At 36.7% G+C, this 25,310-nt stretch overlaps 1 protein-coding gene across 5 annotated transcripts in view; it reads left to right on the top strand.

Annotated features, from left to right (window-relative positions):
* Window positions 1–22,788, top strand: part of LOC117342079 — a 73,952-nt gene extending 51,164 nt beyond the window's left edge. For all 5 annotated transcript variants that reach the window (XM_033904059.1, XM_033904061.1, XM_033904062.1 and 2 more), the window contains exons 3-16: window positions 920–1,048; window positions 2,104–2,157; window positions 5,204–5,275; window positions 5,919–6,032; window positions 9,423–9,518; window positions 9,798–9,926; window positions 14,891–15,037; window positions 15,274–15,336; window positions 15,508–15,599; window positions 16,199–16,304; window positions 16,628–16,796; window positions 20,406–20,473; window positions 20,881–21,002; window positions 21,187–22,788. In XM_033904059.1, coding sequence (XP_033759950.1) covers window positions 920–1,048; window positions 2,104–2,157; window positions 5,204–5,275; window positions 5,919–6,032; window positions 9,423–9,518; window positions 9,798–9,926; window positions 14,891–15,037; window positions 15,274–15,336; window positions 15,508–15,599; window positions 16,199–16,304; window positions 16,628–16,796; window positions 20,406–20,473; window positions 20,881–21,002; window positions 21,187–22,258 — 2,433 coding nt within the window. In that variant the 3' untranslated portion in view covers window positions 22,259–22,788. The remainder of the gene's footprint in view (window positions 1–919; window positions 1,049–2,103; window positions 2,158–5,203; window positions 5,276–5,918; window positions 6,033–9,422; window positions 9,519–9,797; window positions 9,927–14,890; window positions 15,038–15,273; window positions 15,337–15,507; window positions 15,600–16,198; window positions 16,305–16,627; window positions 16,797–20,405; window positions 20,474–20,880; window positions 21,003–21,186) is intronic.
* The last annotated feature ends 2,522 nt before the right edge of the window (window positions 22,789–25,310 follow it).

Below are 25,310 nucleotides of genomic sequence, written 5' to 3'. Positions count from 1 at the left end.
GAGATCTTCTCTTTAGCTCCATCGGTTGAGCGTAAGACTAGTAAGCAAGAAGTTCCGGGTTCGATCCCTAGCGGAGGCAGTGATTTAAATTTAATTAATTATTCGCGCTGTTACAGCTACATGTTTTACGATCAATTACAGCTACGTCGATTATTGTATAATGATCACACTGTTTATACATCTATTTACTTCCTTAGACACTGTATATGTAGAGAGAAGCTTTATTTAGCCGCGTTAGGTTTTTCTATTAACTCGTTTATATTAAATTACAATTAAAAAGTCAATAAGTCTTGACCTCTGTAACGTGTCAGTATAATGTGACCGGGTGAGGTGTGCTGCTGGGTGTCTTCGGCAGTATGCTTCAGTGAGGTAGCACTATAAATCGGCAAAAGTTCCGGCCTATCACAAGGAGACTTAACACGAACATACCGCAGCCTCCCAAAACACACATACCCACTCACCACACGCATGCATGTCGCACGCACGGGAGGCTGTCCTTAAATGACCTTAGCTGTTAATAGGATGTTAAACAAAATAAACCAAACCAAACCAAATCGTTGATAATACAATATAATTAAAAAGTCAATACGTCTTGACCTCTGTAACTCGTTGATAATACAATATAATTAAAAAGTCAATACGTCTTGACGTCTGTAACTTATTGCTGATAAAATACAATTGAAAATGTCAATAGGTCTCAACTTCTGTACCTCGTTGATAATATACAACATAAACTCAGTAAGCCTTGACGTGTTAGACGTATATCAGATATTGTGATGATCCGAATACATTAAAACGTATTGGATGGTTGTACATAAAACTTATAATATACAAAATCAGATTTAAAGTGCGAACTGAAGAAGACCGTTTTTGTATTTTTGAGTGACTGTGTGAGGAATTTGTGTGTTACATTTTGTAGGAGGATTTGCAGACGAGTCCGTTTGGATCCTGTCAAGCCGAAGTGATGTCCGCCATGGCAGCACAGAAGAACCGGAACAAAGAAGTACAGAGTTACGGGACAGGCCTCAACAGACTGTTTAGTAAACATGTGAGTTCTTACCGGACTTACTCTCCAACGTTATATCACCCAACAATAATGGTGACATGATACCTTTAATTATCAACACCGCAGTAAACATGTGAGTTCTTACCGGACTAAGTCTCCAACGTTATATCACCCAACAATAATGGTGACATGATACCTTTAATTATCAACACCGCAGTAAACATGTGAGTTCTTACCGGACTAAGTCTCCAACGTTATATCACCCAACAATAATGGTGACATGATACCTTTAATTATCAACGCCGCAGTAAACATGTGAGTTCTTACCGGACTTACTCTCCAACGTTATAACGCCCAACAATAATGGTGACATGATACCTTTAATTATCAACGCCGCAGTAAACATGTGAGTTCTTACCGGACTAAGTCTCCAACGTTATATCACCCAACAATAATGGTGACATGATACCTTTAATTATCAACGCCGCAGTAAACATGTGAGTTCTTACCGGACTAAGTCTCCAACGTTATATCACCCAACAATAATGGTGACATGATACCTTTAATTATCAACGCCGCAGTAAACATGTGAGTTCTTACCGGACTTACTGTCCAACGTTATATCACCCAACAATAATGGTGACATGATACCTTTAATTATCAACACCGCAGTAAACATGTGAGTTCTTACCGGACTTACTCTCCAACGTTATCCAATAATGGTGAAATGAAGCTTTTGATATGATAAGAGTTCACGTAATGACAATATGTAGGAGTAAATAGAGGTGCCGAGATTGTTAACGGTAAACAGATAATATAAACAACTTTCTCGACAAATTCACTTTGGACCATTTCGGAATACCTCCTACGAACATGGTTACTATAGATTGGAATGTATTGATCAGAACAAAAACTATTAATGAATTCGAAAAGCATGGCTGATTGATCACGCGTCACATGTTCCAGATGTTTCGCCACTCGAACAGTTCATCATTCACGAGCTGTCTAGTACATATATATCTAAATATGTTAACGTGGGAAGTTGATAGGTTAGATCACAGGTCTAACATTATCCATATTGATGTTTTTGATTTCAGCAACTAGGTCAGAAGGAAACAGTGGATATCTCGGCGGCGTACGAATCTGTCAAGGTAAGTAGTGTGTGTCAGGCGGGTTAGAGTTATGTCCCCTTACTTAGGCCTTGTATTCAATGAACACATTGACATACAAAAATGTCCCTACGCCTACTTTGCAAATTATTATCCCACGAAAAAGTTATTTATAACACAGTCTAGTTCTCTAACGATAAGGTTATTTATAACACAGTCTAGTTCTCTAACGATGAGGTTACTTATAACACAGTCTAGTTCTCTAACGACGAGGTTATTTATAACACAGTCTAGTTCTCTAACGACGAGGTTATTTATAACACAGTCTAGTTCTCTAACGATGAGGTTATCTATAACACAATCTAGTTCTCTAACCATAAGGTTATTTATACCACAGTCTAGTTCTCTAACGATAAAGTTATTTATACCAAAGTCTAGTTCTCTAACGATAAGGTTATTTATAACACAGTCTAGTTCTCTAACGATAAGGTTATTTATACCACAGTCTAGTTCTCTAACGATAAAGTTATTTATAACACAGTCTAGTTCTCTAACGATGAGGTTACTTATAACACAGTCTAGTTCTCTAACGACGAGGTTATTTATAACACAATCTAGCTCTCTAACGACGAGGTTATTTATACCACAGTCTAGTTCTCTAACCATAAGGTTATTTATAACACAGTCTAGTTCTCTAACGACGAGATTATTTATAACACAGTCTAGTTCTTTAACCATAAGGTTATTTATAACACAGTCTAGTTCTCTAACGATAAAGTTATTTATAACACAGTCTAGTTCTCTAACGACGAGGTTATTTATACCACAGTCTAGTTCTCTAACGATAAAGTTATTTATAACACAGTCTAGTTCTCTAACGATGAGGTTATCTATAACACAGTCTAGTTCTCTAACGATGAGGTTATTTATAACACAGTCTAGTTCTCTAACGATAAAGTTATTTATAACACAGTCTAGTTCTCTAACGATAAGGTTATTTATAACACAGTCTAGTTCTCTAACCATAAGGTTATTTATAACACAGTCTAGTTCTCTAACGATGAGGTTATTTATAACACAGTCTAGTTCTCTAACGATAAAGTTATTTATAACACAGTCTAGTTCTCTAACGATAAAGTTATTTATAACACAGTCTAGTTCTCTAACGATAAAGTTATTTATAACACAGTCTAGTTCTCTAACGACGAGGTTATTTATAACACAATCTAGTTCTCTAACGACGAGGTTATTTATACCAAAGTCTAGTTCTCTAACGATAAAGTTATTTATAACACAGTCTAGTTCTCTAACCATAAGGTTATTTATAACACAGTCTAGTTCTCTAACGATAAGGTTATTTATAACACAGTCTAGTTCTCTAACGACGAGGTTATTTATAACACAGTCTAGTTCTCTAACGACGAGGTTATTTATAACACAGTCTAGTTCTCTAACGACGAGGTTATTTATAACACAGTCTAGTTCTCTAACGACGAGGTTATTTATAACACAGTCTAGTTCTCTAACCATAAGGTTATTTATAACACAGTCTAGTTCTCTAACGATGAGGTTATTTATAACACAGTCTAGTTCTCTAACGATAAAGTTATTTATAACACAGTCTAGTTCTCTAACGATAAAGTTATTTATAACACAGTCTAGTTCTCTAACGATAAAGTTATTTATAACACAGTCTAGTTCTCTAACGACGAGGTTATTTATAACACAATCTAGTTCTCTAACGACGAGGTTATTTATACCAAAGTCTAGTTCTCTAACGATAAAGTTATTTATAACACAGTCTAGTTCTCTAACCATAAGGTTATTTATAACACAGTCTAGTTATCTAACGACGAGGTTATTTATAACACAGTCTAGTTCTCTAACGATAAGGTTATTTATAACACAGTCTAGTTCTCTAACGACGAGGTTATTTATAACACAGTCTAGTTCTCTAACGATAAGGTTATTTATAACACAGTCTAGTTCTCTAACGACGAGGTTATTTATAACACAGTCTAGTTCTCTAACGACGAGGTTATTTATAAAACAGTCTAGTTCTCTAACGATAAGGTTATTTATAACACAGTCTAGTTCTCTAACGATAAGGTTATTTATAACACAGTCTAGTTCTCTAACCATAAGGTTATTTATAACACAGTCTAGTTCTCTAACCATAAGGTTATTTATACCACAGTCTAGTTCTCTAACGATAAAGTTATTTATAACACAGTCTAGTTCTCTAACGACGAGGTTATTTATAACACAGTCTAGTTCTCTAACGATGAGGTTATTTATAACACAGTCTAGTTCTCTAACGATAAAGTTATTTATAACACAGTCTAGTTCTCTAACGATAAAGTTATTTATAACACAGTCTAGTTCTGTAACGATAAAGTTATTTATAACACAGTCTAGTTCTCTAACGACGAGGTTATTTATAACACAGTCTAGTTCTCTAACGACGAGGTTATTTATAACACAGTCTAGTTCTCTAACGATAAAGTTATTTATAACACAGTCTAGTTCTCTAACGACGAGGTTATTTATAACACAGTCTAGTTCTCTAACGACGAGGTTATTTATCCCAAATTCTAGTTCTCTAACGATAAAGTTATTTATAACACAGTCTAGTTCTCTAACGATGAGGTTGTCTATAACACAGTCTAGTTCTCTAACGATGAGGTTATTTATAACACAGTCTAGTTCTCTAACGATGAGGTTATTTATAACACAGTCTAGTTCTCTAACCATAAGGTTATTTATAACACAGTCTAGTTATCTAACGATAAGGTTATTTATAACACAGTCTAGTTCTCTAACGATGAGGTTATTTATAACACAGTCTAGTTCTCTAACGATAAGGTTTTAAATTTCAAATGCACGTCACATATGTACGTCGCTTAAAAAGTAGCATGCATGTTTTTTTTACAAAAATAATTTTCCGATGTTTAAAGTTTTTATTTATTCTTTTAACGAGTTTACGTCCAGTATCACGGCCTTGCGACACCTGACTTGGCATTTGTTACCAAGTAATTCGTATTTCAATGGTCACGTGTTTATAATGATGTCATCACTCTTATTTCAGGCGGTGTCAAATAAGAAACTGTCCTGTATGGAGGTGTTGAGCGGTATTGCCTCCCTTGAGGATTCTATCCAGGTATTACGTCACACCGATAGCGGACACACAGCTGTAGATGTTGAAAATAATATCAACGTAATTTAAAAGAAATCGCATCAAAATATTCGAAATGTATTTACGAAACGAGTGATCCACGTCTGGTCCCTATCATCACTGACGAGTCCCGGATGTACAAAACAGTTGTTTGGTATAGTTATTATAATCACTGACGAGTCCCGGATGTATAAAACAGCTGTTTGGTATAGTTATTATAATCACTGACGAGTCCCGGATGTATAAAACAGCTGTTTGATATAGTTATTATAATCACTGACGAGTCCCGGATATATAAAACAGCTGTTTGGTATAGTTATTCCGTATTCAATGTAAAAAACTATATTCATATCAGGTGTCATTGTCTTGTGTTCAACCACATGGTCGTGGTTCTGTATGACCCAGGTCATTACCACAGTAGATCATGGTGTGTCCTTGTCTATCCTGTAGTATCAAACTTCATGTTGTTATTCGTAAACGATAGGGGATATTTATACCTTTTCAAGGTAAAACTCGTAAAAGAAAGGGGATATTTATACATAAAAGTAAAATATATTGTTTTGGTATATTTGTATTCCCGTATCATTTTAATCAGTTTGATGACGGAATGTCCATTGTTCTGATTTAGAGCCTGTCGTCCGAGTTCGATGCTAGGTCTGTCCACCTAGTCAATATGATGGAGAACAACAAACAGATGGACCGTAACAACCAGAGTAACGAGACTCTCGCCCGGACTGCGCAGGTCAGACATATGTTATTGTTTTATAATCTCAGCCAAAACACAAATGTTTAATTCAGTTCCGAAGAATGTATATTTCTTCGTGAATTTATTTTACCCCATTGTTCATGTTTGTTCAATCATCATGTCTAATATCTGTCCCCAAAGTGACGGCTCTACGCAGAACTGTTTAATTGTTAATTTACATTTGTTATAGCACTGATCATCAAATCTTAAAAATAATCATAAGATGTAGAGATTACACTGAGAGTCTATCATTATAAGGAGAGATTATACTGAGAGTCTATCATTTAAAGTAGAGATTATACTGAGAGAGTCTATCATTAGAAATAGAGATTATACTGAGAGTCTATCATTATAAGGAGAGATTATACTGAGAGAGTCTATCATTAGAAGTAGATATTATACTGAGAGTCTATCATTAGAAGTAGAGATTATACTGAGTCTATCATTAGAAATAGAGATTATACTGAGAGTCTATCATTAGAAATAGAGATTATACTGAGAGTCTATCATTAGAAATAGAGATTATACTGAGAGTGTATCATTAGAAGTAGAGATTATACTGAGAGTGTATCATTAGAAGTAGAGATTATACTGAGAGTGTATCATTAGAAGTAGAGATTATACTGAGTCTATCATTAGAAATAGAGATTATACTGAGAGTGTATCATTAGAAATAGAGATTATACTGAGAGTCTATCATTAGAAGTAGAGATTATACTGAGAGTGTATCATTAGAAATAGAGATTATACTGAGAGTCTATCATTAGAAGTAGAGATTATACTGAGTCTATCATTAGAAATAGAGATTATACTGAGAGTGTATCATTAGAAATAGAGATTATACTGAGAGTCTATCATTAGAAGTAGAGATTATACTGAGAGTGTATCATTAGAAATAGAGATTATACTGAGAGTCTATCATTAGAAGTAGAGATTATACTGAGAATCTATCATTAGACGTAGAGATTATACCGATAGTCTATCATTAGAAGTAGAGGTTATACTGAGAGTCTATCATTAGAAGTAGAGATTATACTGAGAGTCTATCATTAGAAGTAGACATTATACTGAGAGTGTATCATTAGAAGTAGAGATTATACTGAGAGTGTATCATTAGAAGTAGAGATTATACTGAGAGTGTATCATTAGAAGTAGAGATTATACTGAGAGTATATCATTAGAAGTAGAGATTATACTGAGAGTATATCATTAGAAGTAGAGATTATACTGAGAGTGTATCATTAGAAGTAGAGATTATACTGAGAGTCTATCACTAGAAGTAAAGATTATACTGAGAGTCTATCATTAGAAGTAGAGATTAAACTGAGAGTATATCATTAGAAGTAGAGATTATACTGAGAGTCTATCATTAGAAGTAGAGATTATACTGAGAGTCTATCATTAGAAGTAGAGATTATACCGATAGTCTATCATTAGAAGTAGAGATTATACTGAGAGTCTATCATTAGAAGTAGAGATTATACTGAGAGTTTATCATTAGAAGTAGATATTATACCGATAGTCTATCATTAGAAGTAGATATTATACCGATAGTCTATCATTAGAAGTAGAGATTATACTGAGAGTCTATCATTAGAAGTAGATATTATACTGAGAGTCTATCATTAGAAGTAGAGATTATACTGAGAGTGTATCATTAGAAGTAGAGATTATACTGAGAGTATATCATTAGAAGTAGAGATTATACTGAGAGTATATCATTAGAAGTAGAGATTATACTGAGAGTGTATCATTAGAAGTAGAGATTATACTGAGAGTCTATCACTAGAAGTAAAGATTATACTGAGAGTCTATCATTAGAAGTAGAGATTAAACTGAGAGTATATCATTAGAAGTAGAGATTATACTGAGAGTATATCATTAGAAGTAGAGATTATACCGATAGTCTATCATTAGAAGTAGAGATTATACTGAGAGTCTATCATTAGAAGTAGAGATTATACCGATAGTCTATCATTAGAAGTAGAGATTATACTGAGAGTCTATCATTAGAAGTAGATATTATACTGAGAGTCTATCATTAGAAGTAGAGATTATACTGAGAGTCTATCATTAGAAGTAGAGATTAAACTGAGAGTCTATCATTAGAAGTAGAGATTAAACTGAGAGTATATCATTAGAAGTAGAGATTATACTGAGAGTATATCATTAGAAGTAAAGATTATACTGAGAGTCTATCATTAGAAGTAGAGATTAAACTGAGAGTATATCATTAGAAGTAGAGATTATACTGAGAGTATATCATTAGAAGTAGAGATTATACCGATAGTCTATCATTAGAAGTAGAGATTATACTGAGAGTCTATCATTAGAAGTAGATATTATACTGAGAGTCTATCATTAGAAGTAGAGATTATACTGAGAGTCTATCATTAGAAGTAGAGATTATACTGAGAGTCTATCATTAGAAGTAGAGATTATACTGAGAGTCTATCATTAGAAGTAGAGATTATACCGAGAGTCTATCATTAGAAGTAGAGATTATACTGAGAGTCTATCATTAGAAGTAGATATTATACTGAGAGTCTATCATTAGAAGTAGAGATTATACTGAGAGTCTATCATTAGAAGTAGATATTATACTGAGAGTCTATCATTAGAAGTAGAGATTATACTGAGAGTCTGTCATTAGAAGTAAAGATTATACTGAGAGTCTATCATTAGAAGTAGAGATTAAACTGAGAGTTTATCATTAGAAGTAGAGATTATACTGAGAGTTTATCATTAGAAGTAGAGATTATACTGAGAGTCTATCATTAGAGGTAGAGATTATACTGAGAGTATATCATTAGAAGTAGAGATTATACTGAGAGTCTATCATTAGAAGTAGATATTATACTGAGAGTCTATCATTAGAAGTAGAGATTATACTGAGAGTTTATCATTAGAAGTAGAGATTATACTGAGAGTCAATCATTAGAAGTAGAGATTATACTGAGAGTCTATCATTAGAAGTAGAGATCATATTGAGAGTCTATCATTAGAAGTAGAGATTATACTGAGTCTATCATTAGAAGTAGAGATTATACTGAGAGCGTATCATTAGAAGTAGATATTATACTGAGAGTCTATCATTAGAAGTAGATATTATAGTGAGTCTTTCATTAGAAGTAGAGATTATACTGAGAGTCTATCATTAGAAGTAGATATTATACTGAGAGTCTATCATTAGAAGTAGATATTATACTGAGAGTTTATCATTAGAAGTAGATATTATACTGAGAGTCTATCATTAGAAGTAGAGATTATACTGAGAGTCTATCATTAGAAGTAGAGATTATACTGAGAGTCGATCATTAAGAGTAGAGATTATACTGAGAGTCAATCATTAGAAGTAGATATTATACTAAGATTATATCTGTCCAGGGTTGTGTTGTCGCCGTCCGGAACAACTGGCGCTGGATTAACACAGTACTCCAGTGTTCACAGGTCCACCTCCATAACGCAGCGTCCTACCAAGAGGTAAATATATTACGTCATACTGTATTACGTCATCATATCACTGTATCATGGTTAATCTGTAACCACTTATATCACATTGCGTTGGTTTATGAACTCGCTTTACTATGAAGAGTATTATCACCTATGTATTTAGACAGATAACCAATGCTACTTCGTTACGTATGATAATGTTTTGAACTGTGCTGCCCTGAAATCGATTATCTACCCATTTTATTGTATTTTATCATTTTATCATTGTATTCTCTTATTTATTCTATTGTGTACATATATTTTATGTAGTTTTTCCACGAAGTGGAGGAAGTTGAATACTGGATGAACACGACGTTGTCAAGGATACATCTGACCTTTGACCGCTCAAAGCTGAATGGTGACAAGGCAGATGCCAAGTATATCGAATCTGAGATGAAGGTAGAGTTAAACACGTATGATAATATTACCTCTAGTACTGGACGTGTTAAACACGTGTATGATAATATTACCTCCATTACTGGACGAGTTAAACACGTATATGATAATATTACCTCCAGTACTGGACGAGTTAAACACGTGTATGATAATATTACCTCCAGTACTGGACGAGTTAAACACGTATATGATAATATTACCTCCAGTACTGGACGAGTTAAACACGTATATGATAATATTACCTCTAGTACTGGACGTGTTAAACACGTGTATGATAATATTACCTCCAGTACTGGACAGTTAAACACGTGTATGATAATATTACCTCCAGTACTGGACGAGTTAAACACGTGTATGATAATATTACCTCTAGTACTGGACGAGTTAAACACGTGTATGATAATATTACCTCTAGTACTGGACGAGTTAAACACGTGTATGATAATATTACCTCCATTACTGGACGAGTTAAACACGTATATGATAATATTACCTCCAGTACTGGACGAGTTAAACACGTGTATGATAATATTACCTCCAGTACTGGACGAGTTAAACACGTATATGATAATATTACCTCTAGTACTGGACGAGTTAAACACGTGTATGATAATATTACCTCCAGTACTGGACGAGTTAAACACGTGTATGATAATATTACCTCCAGTACTGGACGAGTTAAACACGTGTATGATAATATTACCTCTAGTACTGGACGAGTTAAACACGTGTATGATAATATTACCTCTAGTACTGGACGAGTTAAACACGTGTATGATAATATTACCTCCATTACTGGACGAGTTAAACACGTATATGATAATATTACCTCCAGTACTGGACGAGTTAAACACGTGTATGATAATATTACCTCCAGTACTGGACGAGTTAAACACGTATATGATAATATTACCTCTAGTACTGGACGAGTTAAACACGTGTATGATAATATTACCTCCAGTACTGGACGAGTTAAACACGTGTATGATAATATTACCTCCAGTACTGGACGAGTTAAACACGTGTATGATAATATTACCTCTACTACTGGACGAGTTAAACACGTGTATGATAATATTACCTCCAGTACTGGACGAGTTAAACACGTGTATGATAATATTACCTCTAGTACTGGACGAGTTAAACACGTGTATGATAATATTACCTCCAGTACTAGACGAGTTAAACACGTGTATGATAATATTACCTCTAGTACTGGACGAGTTAAACACGTGTATGATAATATTACCTCCAGTACTGGACGAGTTAAACACGTGTATGATAATATTACCTCTAGTACTGGACGAGTTAAACACGTGTATGATAATATTACCTCCATTACTGGACGAGTTAAACACGTGTATGATAATATTACCTCCAGTACTGGACGAGTTAAACACGTGTATGATAATATTACCTCCAGTACTGGACGAGTTAAACACGTGTATGATAATATTACCTCCAGTACTGGACGAGTTAAACACGTGTATGATAATATTACCTCTAGTACTGGACGAGTTAAACACGTGTATGATAATATTACCTCTAGTACTGGACGAGTTAAACACGTGTATGATAATATTACCTCCATTACTGGACGAGTTAAACACGTATATGATAATATTACCTCCAGTACTGGACGAGTTAAACACGTGTAGGATAATAATACCTCCAGTACTGGACGAGTTAAACACGTGTATGATAATATTACCTCCATTACTGGACGAGTTAAACACGTGTATGATAATATTACCTCCAGTACTGGACGAGTTAAACACGTGTATGATAATATTACCTCCAGTACTGGACGAGTTAAACACGTGTATGATAATATTACCTCCAGGACTGGACGAGTTAAACACTGTATGATAATATTACCTCTAGTACTGGACGAGTTAAACACGTGTATGATAATATTAACTCTACTACTGGACGAGTTAAACACGTGTATGATAATATTACCTCCATAACTGGACGAGTTAAACACGTGTATGATAATATTACCTCCATTACTGGACGAGTTAAACACGTGTATGATAATATTACCTCCAGTACTGGACGAGTTAAACACGTGTATGATAATATTACCTCCAGTACTGGACGAGTTAAACACGTGTATGATAATATTACCTCCAGTACTGGACGAGTTAAACACGTGTATGATAATATTACCTCCAGTACTGGACGAGTTAAACACGTGTATGATAATATTACCTTCAGTACTGGACGAGTTAAACACGTATATGATAATATTACCTCCAGTATTGATATATTTATGTTACTTGTGACTCTGCAGACATTACCTTGAATTAGGATGATATTGTTCAGTTTTCATCTCGACACAATGTATTTAAAATAAACAGACACATCAAACAATAGCGGTGGTAAATTGACGAGCGTATCCGATTTGCATGACACCCATATCATTTGAAAAATTCTGGACACGTACACTGCAGCATACACCTCACTACAACTCCATGTATTTCACAAAGGGAGATAACTTGTACATCTAACGATAATAACACAGTGACCTCGGTAACAGTCTATAACTGTATAGTTTGTTTCTAGTATTACACGTGCCAGTAGCACTTGTTAATACTTACATATTTGCCGACAACAACACTACAGCTGAGTATAACATATCACATACGGTCACAGTAGGTTAATTAGCACACTTTAGTCCATTGTGTGTCAGCCTTCTTATCGTACACAATAGAGATCCTGAAATATAGACACAAGGACACACTTATGGTTTGTAACGACAAGTTAAACGTTTTATCTTACATCATTGGTTTTAACCTAACATTAATGACACAAGCCACAACATACTAAAAAACCGATATTCATTTTTACATTATTTAGAAACTTATATTGGTATTTCGAGATGAAAGGATGCATGTAATACGAGTGATGCTGCAACTTTTACATCTATATGGCATCAGCATTTAGATCTATGTGGCATAAACATTAATACCTACAGTATGTGGCATCAGTATTTACACCTACAGTACGTGGCATCAATATTTACACCTATGTGGCATTAATATCTACACCTATGTGGCCACAATATTTAAACATGTGCGGCATCAGCTTTCATACATGTACATATATAGCATCAACTTAAGCTAACATGCGGTGCATTTCTTTACACATGTGTGACATTTATGTTGCATCTGCATGATATGAAGTACGAACGAAAAAGTGTTTCATCACGTGTAGCATAACCGTGCGGCGAGTGGCATCGTCACATCAACATATTCTACATCAGATCCTACACAATATGACGTCAACGCGTACGTATGACGTATGACATTAACGTGTACGTGTGACGTATGCGATCAGCGTGTATGTATGACGTATGGCATCAACGCGTACGTATGACATCAACGCGTACATATGACGTATGTAATCAACGAGTACGTATGACGTATGACATCAACGCGTACGTATGCCACTACCACAGAGACACTCGTTGCTACCATTTTAACATGTGTACAGTACTATAGTACTATAGAATCGTCGATGTTCCCGAGGTATCCCACCTTTACACGTGCCGAATGTTTGTGTTTGTACATGAACTGGGAAACAGTTCATGTACATTTATAAACACAGAGTCAGAAGTTAAAGAGAAAATCTCGACGCTATATAGGGTACAACGTAGATCCACCAGCTCATTTTGATTAAGTAGTAGTAAGAGAACAGTGGCTGGAGGCTTGGATCCGTTCGACCCCGCGACAGCTTTGGCCACTTACGACTTAAGTGTTACTATGTTAGAAAGCGGATGGGACTCCTAATTAGTTCAACAATACGTTATATAGGGGGCGACACCAATATCCAGCGCTAAGCACTATCAACTTGGTGACAAATTTGATAGAAATAAAATTATGTTTTTATTTGGAAATGTTTACCAAGACGTCGGTATCTGTGAACTGTTGTAGATGTTATCTTACCGCGGTTAATACAACAATTTACATGTACATGTTTACGTAATACAGTCGATCATAAAAACATTCAGACACCTACCCTATGAACACAGTAAGTTGAGATATTAAGTATCATTGGGTAACAACTGTTGTACTGATGAACGACGTCGTAATCTTACTATCTAGCTCCAATAAAAGCGATGGTAGCAATAGGAGAAATTCGAGTTTGATACGTCTATTCTCAACAGTCAGGCCACAAAGGTCGTATTACTACAGGAGAATGTTCTACATACGGTGAACAACTGGGACGGGCGTTTCGGAGTTTCATTTTAGACAGTCTTATATCGTTTGTCGTAGAATTACTTGTCTTTAGGCACAGCATAATACTTCATGTATCGAGTTTCTTGTCCATCAATTGAGAGGGGGGGGGGGGGGGGGGGGGGTCCCGTTTATACTATCAATTTGAGGTAATTTGTCCACTTTAGGTAAGATTGACCAGCTATCAATTTTGTCCCCTTAATAAAATATTGACCAGCTATTAATTTTAGGTAATTTATCCACTTTAGGTAATATTGACCAGCTATCAATTCGAAGTAACTTTTTCCCCTTAAATGTTTTTTGATCTGCATTGTTTCCGGTTCCATTTAGTTGGTACTATATTGTGATGATGTAGTTACAGACATTGGAACACATTTTAACAAACAGTTCTACATACATACACGAATAATTGAACAAGGTGACACTGACTATGATTGCCTTTGTATAGAGAGGCAACATTGTTCGCCATTCTCCGTGATTATCAACCCCACAGCTAATGTGTTAGATTGAATATGGTTTACAAATGGATACGTTTGATCCGAGTGCCGTGTCCAGATTTGTACACTTACGACATCTTAATAATCCTAGCAACGGTATAAAAACTGATAACTTCCGCATGTCAGCATTGAAGTATATAGTCTTATATCTTAATAATAATATTTAACAAATGAAGTATTGGAATCTGTTAAGCGATTACCGTTGATGCCTATTCTAATGACTGTTTAGGATGTCCTGTTGGCCTACCTACAATGGCAGGGTAAGGTGGAGAGTCTATTTGACCGCGCCAAACGTATCGTTCCTGTCCCCCGCCGGATCAGGAAGTTAGAGGAGCCACGCCCCGTCATCGCCATTGCGGGGTACAAATCGTCGGAGGTAAATATATATAAATATATTTACTCACCATCATTTAATGCTATATATCTATATAATGTATGAAATAACATTGTAATATCTCTATAGGAGAGCCAACCCGTTATATACTGTTATACACATCAAGATTGTAATTGCAGTAGAAATAACAAGCTTACAAAACCAGTACAATATCTACGATGTACCATCGGAACCACATATTTAGGAATGTGTTTAGATACTTCCGTCTTTGATTTTAGATAGAGTTCCAGGAGGGAGAATCTTTGACGCTACTAGACAACAGCGACAGAACAAAGTGGCTGGTAAGGCTGTACTTGTTTTATAAGTTTTTAATTCAAATACAAAATTACAAATACCATTTTATATTTTAAAATATGTAAATTCCAACAAATGTAAATATCACACTTGCTGACTGTGTGTTGACATCAAACTCCTACCTTCATTCCCGTATAACCGTGTATTTGGTCGGACAGGTAAAGAACGCCCGGGATCAGACGTCCAAGGTACCCGCCGTACTATTGGTCATCCCTGGACCTTCCGGTCCCGCTGTGGACGCAGTAATGAGGTAATCCAGGCTTGTGTTACACTCTGTAACACAGTCTAAGCTGTTCAGTATTAACATGCACTGTTGAAAACATCCGTTTCATCAAGTGTTGTCTACGCAATGAACGTCAATGAGCAGTTTACGCTTCATCAACATAGTTTAAAATATTCAACAATTTACTTCAACTTGAAAAAAATATGTTTCGCAAAATTATCCTGTGACGTCGTGTTGATTGATCATGGACATATTATGTTCAATTCCAAACCTTTGTTCTCATATTCAAAGTTTAAAGTGTACATTTAACAAGAAATTAAAAATAATGTTTGACCTTTGACCTCAGATTGACAATACATTATTACGATTTCAGTCTTTGACTTCAGATTGAGATCACATTAACAATGTTTAACCTTTGACCTCAGATTGAGAACACATTAACGATGTTTAACCTTTGACCTCAGATTGAGAGCACATTAACAATGTTGAAGCTTTGATCTCATACTGAGAACATAATATTGCAATATTTCACCTATGACCTCATAATCAGAACATGATGTAACAATGTTTAACATTTGACCTTATACTCAGAACCTACTGTTACAATATTTAACCTTTGACCTCAGGTTGAGAACACAACTGCTGGCTTTATGGACAATGAGTATCAAGCGCCTCGGCTACCAGATGGTTGCATTCATGCTGATGGTATTCCGGGACTGGACAGAGGAAGAGGTCAGTAGGTCGAGGTCAAAGTTTAAATTGATGTTACTAATGTTACTTATGATTATGCATGCTATATGCGAATTGTAGGGTTATAAACACCCTACCACTAATACTGTTGTAACTGAGAGGTTATCGATACCATCTGGTATAATCTGTGTCTCTAAATTATTCTAATTTTCTTCGGTTTTCTTGGTTATGATCTGTTGCATTTATGGCCCAGATAATTATCTACATGTAAAACAAAAATTATTTTCATTATAATTAAATTCTGTATCAATATAAACAATAACCACAAGCTTTAAACATCCATGAGAACTCCCTGTGTTCAATAGATCGCCAGCCTACAGGCGATGAGTCTAAAGGACCGTAACGACCTGATCCGAGTCATGAACAACATCGAGAACACTTTGTACGATACGTGGAAAGGCTACGGGGACTTTAAGGAGCTTCAGGAACGTATCGCCAGACTGCGCATGATCCTTGAGGAGGGAGACAGGAATGGTAAGAAGGCCTTAGGTATAGATTATTGATGTTGATAGAGTCAGTCTGGGGGACAAGAACGGTAAGGACCAAAGGGCCTTGGGTATAAATTATTGATGTTGACAGAGTCAGTCTGGTAAACAAGAACGGTAAGGACCTAAGGGCCTTGGGTATAAATTATTGATGTTGACAGAGTCAGTCTGGTAAACAAGAACGGTAAGGACCAAAGGGCCTTGGGTATAAATTATTGATGTTGACAGAGTCAGTCTGGGGGACAAGAACGGTATGGACCAAAGGGCCTTGGGTATAAATTATTGATGTTGACAGAGTCAGTCAGGTGTTGAGGTCACGTGATGACATGATGTTTTTCGGTGATAGATGTAGAACAATTGATCCAGGGCAAATTAAGGTCAATTCTTCATTTTAAGACAGTTTTAAAACATCTTAAATACAAGTAGCATACTGTTTTAGACATTTTAACATAGGCGCCAACAAACCTTCAATGGCAACAATAGCTAACGTCAAACATATGCGTTATGCATTATTGTTTAATTATTCAACAAGAAGATAAGCAATCAGTTTTTTTTTGTAAATGTGCAAGAGGTTTTTCGAGATATATCACGATATGGGTGCTGTTGATTGAATCGTATAACGTATATAAGTTGTTATACCTACAGGTACTGGTGTTATACCTACAGGTACTGGTGTTATACCTACAGGTACTGGTGCTATACCTACAGGTAGTGGTGTTATACCTACAGGTACTGGTGTTATACCTACAGGTAGTGGTGTTATACCTACAGGTACTGGTGTTATACCTACAGGTACTGGTGTTATACCTACAGGTACTGGTGTTATACCTACAGGTACTGGTGTTATACCTACAGGTACTGGTGTTATACCTACAGGTACTGGTGTTATACCTACAGGTAGTGGTGTTATACCTACAGGTACTGGTGTTATACCTACAGGTACTGGTGTTATACCTACAGGTACTGGTGTTATACCTACAGGTACTGGTGTTATACCTACAGGTAGTGGTGTTATACCTACAGGTACTGGTGTTATACCTACAGGTACTGGTGTTATACCTACAGGTAGTGGTGTTATACCTACAGGTACTGGTGCCCCATTGACAGCTGTTGTTTGAAGTGTATAACGTATATAAGTTGTTATACCTACAGGTACTAGTGTTATACCTACAGGTACTGGTGTTATACCTACAGGGACTGGTGTTATACCTACAGGGACTGGTGTTATACCTACAGGTACTGGTGTTTTACCTACAGGTAGTGGTGTTATACCTACAGGTACTGGTGTTATACCTACAGGTACTGGTGTTATACCTACAGGTACTGGTGTTATACCTACAGGTAGCGGTGTTATACCTACAGGTACTGGTGTTATACCTACAGGTACTGGTGTTATACCTACAGGTAGTGGTGTTATACCTACAGGTAGTGGTGTTATACCTACAGGTACTGGTGTTATACCTACAGGTACTGGTGTTATACCTACAGGTACTGGTGTTATACCTACAGGTACTGGTGTTATACCTACAGGTAGTGGTGTTATACCTACAGGTACTGGTGTTATACCTACAGGTAGTGGTGTTATACCTACAGGTACTGGTGTTATACCTACAGGTAGTGGTGTTATACCTACAGGTAGTGGTGTTATACCTACAGGTACTGGTGTTATACCTACAGGTAGTGGTGTTATACCTACAGGTACTGGTGTTATACCTACAGGTAGTGGTGTTATACCTACAGGTAGTGGTGTTATACCTACAGGTACTGGTGTTATACCTACATGTACTGGTGTTATACCTACAGGTACTGGTGTTATACCTACAGGTACTGGTGCCCCATTGACAGCTGTTGTTTGAAGTATATAACGTATATAAGTTGTTATACCTACAGGTACTGGTGTTATACCTACAGGTACTGGGTACTGGTGTTATACCTACAGGTACTGGTGTTATACCTACAGGTAGTGGTGTTATACCTACAGGTACTGGTGTTATACCTACAGGTACTGGTGTTATACCTACAGGTACTGGTGCCCCATTGACCGCTGTTGTTTGAAGTGTATAACGTATATAAGTTGTTATACCTACAGGTAGTGGTGTTATACCTACAGGTAGTGGTGTTATACCTACAGGTACTGGTGTTATACCTACAGGTACTGGTGTTATACCTACAGGTAGTGGTGTTATACCTACAGGTAGTGGTGTTATACCTACAGGTACTGGTGTTATACTTACAGGTACTGGTGTTATACCTACAGGTACTGGTGTTATACCTACAGGTACTGGTGCCCCATTGACAGCTGTTGTTTGAAGTGTATAACGTATATAAGTTGTTATACCTACAGGTACTGGTGTTATACCTACAGGTAGTGGTGTTATACCTACAGGTACTGGTGTTATACCTACAGGTACTGGTGTTATACCTACAGGTAGTGGTGTTATACCTACAGGTAGTGGTGTTATACCTACAGGTAGTGGTGTTATACCTACAGGTACTGGTGTTATACCTACAGGTAGTGGTGTTATACCTACAGGTAGTGGTGTTATACCTACAGGTACTGGTGTTATACCTACAGGTAGTGGTGTTATACCTACAGGTAGTGGTGTTATACCTACAGGTAGTGGTGTTATACCTACAGGTACTGGTGTTATACCTACAGGTAGTGGTGTTATACCTACAGGTAGTGGTGTTATACCTACAGGTACTGGTGTTATACCTACAGGTAGTGGTGCCCCATTGACAGCTGTTGTTTGAAGTGTATAACGTATATAAGTTGTTATACCTACAGGTACTGGTGTTATACCTACAGGTACTGGTGTTATACCTACAGGTAGTGGTGTTATACCTACAGGTAGTGGTGTTATACCTACAGGTACTGGTGTTATACCTACAGGTACTGGTGTTATACCTACAGGTACTGGTGCCCCATTGACAGCTGTTGTTTGAAGTGTATAACGTATATAAGTTGTTATACCTACAGGTACTGGTGTTATACCTACAGGTACTGATGTTATACCTACAGGTACTGGTGTTATACCTACAGGTACTGGTGTTATACCTACAGGTAGTGGTGCCCCATTGACAGCTATTGTTTGAAGTGTATAACGTATATAAGTTGTTATACCTACAGGTACTGGTGTTATACCTACAGGTACTGGTGTTATACCTACAGGTACTGGTGTTATACCTACAGGTACTGGTGTTATACCTACAGGTAGTGGTGTTATACCTACAGGTACTGGTGTTATACCTACAGGTACTGGTGTTATACCTACAGGTACTGGTGTTATACCTACAGGTACTGGTGCCCCATTGACAGCTATTGTTTGAAGTGTATAACGTATATAAGTTGTTATACCTACAGGTACTGGTGTTATACCTACAGGTACTGGTGTTATACCTACAGGTACTGGTGTTATACCTACAGGTACTGGTGTTATACCTACAGGTAGTGGTGTTATACCTGCAGGTACTGGTGTTATACCTACAGGTAGTGGTGTTATACCTACAGGTACTGGTGTTATACCTAAAGGTAGTGGTGCCCCATTGACAGCTGTTGTTTGAAGTGTATAACGTATATAAGTTGTAATACCTACAGGTACTGGTGCCCCATTGACAGCTGTTGTTCAGATCAAATCCCTGGAAAATCTTCTGAACAAGTACAAGGTATGTAGAGACATGGACAGTCGGTATAATGGTTTTTTATTATACATGATTAGAAATCAACGTTAGAAATAATGATTCGTGAGCCTCAGGTAATGACGTCACATCAGTTGGAGGTGAGAAAAAGTTTATTCCAAATATTACCATTATCTTGTCAATGAATAAATCTCAGACATAGAAACTTGCTGTGACAGGTCTATAAGTACGCTCTACCGTCTGATGGTGTTTAGATTTATGTACATGACGTTGTGGTGTGTTTTGGATGTATTAATCAATATGACTTATTAACATGACGTTGTGGTGTATTTTGGATGCATTTATCAATATGATGACTTATTTACATGACGTTGTGGTATATTTTGAATGTATTAATCAATATGATGACTTATTTACATGCTGTTCTTTATCAGGACTTCTGGGCCTATTGGGAGACATTCAAAGTTATCGTGGAGCTTGTTCAGGAGCCCAAACATCTGTTGGTCTGTGACAAGTGGGATCAGCTCAGATTCGTGTCCACAGCACACTTTGTTAAGTAAGACTCAGTTTAGTTTATCCATTTGGATTAAAGTTCGAAATATCTTTAACATGTTTATACAGTATTATATATTGAATTCTAATATGAAACATAAAAAAGAACTGCAGAAAATCGCGCAATAATTCAACAGGCCAATGATTTATTAACCATTTAACTGAATTATTTAATGGTGTATTAACAGGTTTTGGGACACCGCCGTAGATCTGAATCTCTCCGACCTCTCCAGAATGGATACGGCTGTTACTTTGCACGAGACTCCCAAAGTGCCCTTCCCTCCCCGTCCCCAGCAACCAAGAAAGGAGGAGGAAATGATTTCGGAGGAAGTACAGGAGCAATTCACACAAAACATCGTCACAATGGACGAGGCCGGGCCGCCAGCCTATCAGGAACAGGAAGATGAGGAGTTTTATGAAGAGTATTGTGAGGAGACCGTCACCGAGAGCGTTATGTCGACGGTGGCGGAGGAGAGGCAGACATTTACGATCGATTCCGTTAAGGATCCGCGCACCAAAGATGACTACATCAGTCCTCAAGAAGCAATTATACTCGGCATCCTCGACCAGGTCAACAATCAGTACGTCAACATAGTCACAAAGGAAACCTTGTCAATGGGGTCCGCCATCAATAGGGGGATTGTGCAAATATCGTTCCAGTCTCGCGAGAAAATTCGCGAGGAGGATCAGTCATACGGACTGATTACTATAAAGACGACCAAGGATACACGACCGTTCACAATAAAGGCAGTAATAGACCCCCGTACTGAGGAGGAGTTAACTGTAGCTCAAGCAAAGGTCAAGGACATCATGGATGATGTAAAAGGAACGTACACAACAGAAGATGGGGATGTGATCTCTATCAGGGATGCTATACATAGCGGACTTGTGATCGCCAGCTTTGAGGAAGGTGAGAATGGGGATGAACAAGAGGAGGCACAAGTAAAGACGTACGCTGTACACGGGGTAGTCGACCAGAAGCTCAAATCTAAAGTGTCGTTCATGACGGCCGTCAATGAAGGGCTACTGGACCGAGATGATGGTCAGTATGTGAACAATGTGACAGGGGACAAAGTTCCCGTACAAGAGGCCATCATGAGGGGCTTCATCAAAGCCAGACTCGTCACCGATCCCTCTAAACTCGACATCGATCCATCAAATAATATCGTCATAGACCGACTCGAAAAAGCTAGATCGAAGATTCTCTCTGCTGTCAGATCTGCGCATGCGTTCAAAGGGTTAACTAATGGCAAAAAGTAATCAAGATTCCATTGACGTATAGACATCATTGCCTGTTTTTGTGACGCGTTAGAGAAAATCGTATAAATCATAGTATGTAGTGTTAGTATGAGATATCTGTGCTTTACAAATCAGCAATCTATTTGATCGGGGCGTATTCTGAAGGAACTTAACTTAACCAGTTTTAATACATGTGCTTAGTCGAGGAAGTTAATAGGAGCACGAAATGAGAATTGTTTCATACAGTCTCTTTTAAAATGATAATGGTTGTCCTAATTATGATTTATATAAAGATTTATTATTTCGTGTTAAGGTTTCAGTTACATAACCACACAGTCATAGAGTAAATCAAAGCAAAGGGTATTCTTCGAGAACTTTGTAACATGCTAGTAAATTACATTGTAGAATTGTATTTACAACAAGGGTACGAGCGATACCGCATCCATATGTCGTTTTACTTACACTTTGTATGAACATGTAATCAGTGTTTACTTTTGTAATGCTTTGTTAAAAACTGAGCCTGTGACAAATAGTATTTCTGTTTATTTTTACTGGACTGCATTTTCCCTCTTTTTGCTTTTATACAACCTTGACGCTTCATGTAGAAATCTTTCATCAGAAAATAAACAGTATATCTTAGTGTGGCTGTTACTGGAAAACAAAATATGAGGTTGTGGACTGATACATATACATATATTTGGGTTTAAGACTGTTAGGTGCGTAACTTTACTCAACTCAATAATATGCTCATAATTATCTCCCCTTCAATATGTGTGACAAACACAAAATTTCGAGTTTTGGCAGTTTTATTATTAAATAATGTAAAATATGGATTATATTTACAAAAATTGCCCTGTCACCCCTGAACAATTTGATATCTCTGAAAGTCAATTAAATTTAATAATTAAGGCACTTAGGAGGGTATGAAAGGGCTACAAACAAAAGTACATAATTTATAAACAAGCACAATAATATCGAAGACAATAATTGAATTAAATTCACTTCCAATGAAAACACACATGTAGATTATTACAAACAAACAATAATGTCTGTCCCATTGACATGAAAATGTTCTAACATGAGTGAAATGAATAATCATTATATTAAATGACGTAAATTAAGCCACCAAGCTCCGGCCACCAAAAAAGAAGACCTGACAAAGAGTGGAGTTACTTTGGTAAATAATCTACAGATGTTCAGATGAAAGTATAGAAGTGTGGTTTAGGGCTAAGGATTAACGATGATCTAACCAATTGTGCCACTTGCAGTTTTTGCTTTTAAAGAGTGGTCTATGTACACCTTATATGCCTCACTGGCCCAGTCTCCATGCATCTGTATCAGTTCCCCCGGGACCCGAGATTGATGAAAAGCCCACGTGGCTCCTCCACGACGAAAACTATGAGATGCAAATAAGGTCGGATCTCGACCTGTGAGTGAAATAAGTTAGCGCAAGAATTTGTGAAAAAGGGGATAGGAAATGGGTTTCAGTCTGGAACCGGGGAGCGAGAAGCCGGGAGGAGATGCAGGAGCCTGGACCAGATCGTACATATTAAGATATGCCAACACCGGGCATACGGTAGAAGAAGGTATTCTTACGAGCGGAATTTTGTGCTTTCTTTTCCCGAATTGGTTTGTCTTGGACCATTTGAAACAAACCAAAAGCATTTCATCTATTACTGTAATATCCTCTCTTAACAAAATTGTATTTGAATTAAAAGGTATGTTGGTACTAATGAGGTTTGACATACGGGCATTTAAATGAAAGGCAAAAAAAAAAAAAAAAAAACACCATCAAGTGTCTTCTGTAGGGTCAGAAAAATCTATAAACTTAGATATTTCCAATAATAAAGAAGGGTAATGGGTGACGATCTGGTGGGACAGTGGGGGTGAAGACGGACTACACCTCTCAAGGCTAAATTGATTTCAAACTGACGGACTGAAAATTTGGTGTCTGTAAGAATGTGCAAAGTTTTAAACCCCACTAACATAATAACGAATAGTATTCTACACTTTTCATACTACGACATAGAAACTGTATAAATAAACATTAAGTCGACGCTGGTAATACAATGTACGTCTAGCTTAAAGGGACATGACGGTAAACCAATTTTTATTTTGTATTTTTTCATATTATTGGGTATATCTTTAAAAAAATATCCTTATGAACAATAACCATTCGAATTTGATGATATATGTATATAAAAAACATCAATTATTAATCATAAAAAGGTTATCACAATTCGTTGATCAATAGTCTGAATATGCAAATTTTGTGACATATACGATAACACGCATGCGCACAACACACTAAAAACACATGAAAACAAAAATGGCTTCCAATGTGAATCGACTGCGGTTGAAAACGATAACAGCTTCCGCAATGAAGAGAATAATTGGAAAATGGGTCAAACACAATCCTAGAATTAAACTGGGGAAGCAGTACAATACAGTTCAAACATGAAAACAGCAGTAGTACGGACGCTGCTCGTATTCTGCTTGATTGCTGGATAGTAGGTCATGACAATCTCGGTAATATTTACACAAACTCGGTAATATTTATACAGTCTGTACCAGTACATCGCTACTATCACTATACTATATGTACGGTGTTTACACTTATTTACACATAAATATATGCGCCGTAATATACACAGAACGTGTTATTTAACATTTAAACCACTGTATAATACCTTTTTTTAGTATCGTTGTCCAACTAATCAAATTCGCCTTGTAAACTATCGTGTGTTTGTGTTGCCTCGATTTCAAAACAGTTACGTGATGATTTAAAAATAATTTCCGCGCTAAATTTAGAGGGGGATTCCCAACTAAATCAAGTGGTCAAGCTGGACATGAGGATCGACTGTGAACATTGGGACAGCACAGAAATACATGTATAACTGGAAAGGAACAAAACACGTACATTCATTGAAAATTACAACGTTTTTACCGTGATGTCCCTTTAATGGCCTCACAGAACAGAAAAAAAATGATTGCCATTGTATTTCAAGATTTCTGGAGGTTCCTTCGACTAAGGCTGCTTTCATGGAAAGCTTTAAGTCATCCCCCAACTTCT

Source organism: Pecten maximus, chromosome 14 (assembly GCF_902652985.1).
Source record: "Pecten maximus chromosome 14, xPecMax1.1, whole genome shotgun sequence".
Lineage (NCBI taxonomy): Eukaryota > Metazoa > Mollusca > Bivalvia > Pectinida > Pectinidae > Pecten > Pecten maximus.
The sequence above is the reverse complement of the archived record's forward strand: the minus strand, read 5'-3'. Positions and strand labels throughout refer to the sequence as shown.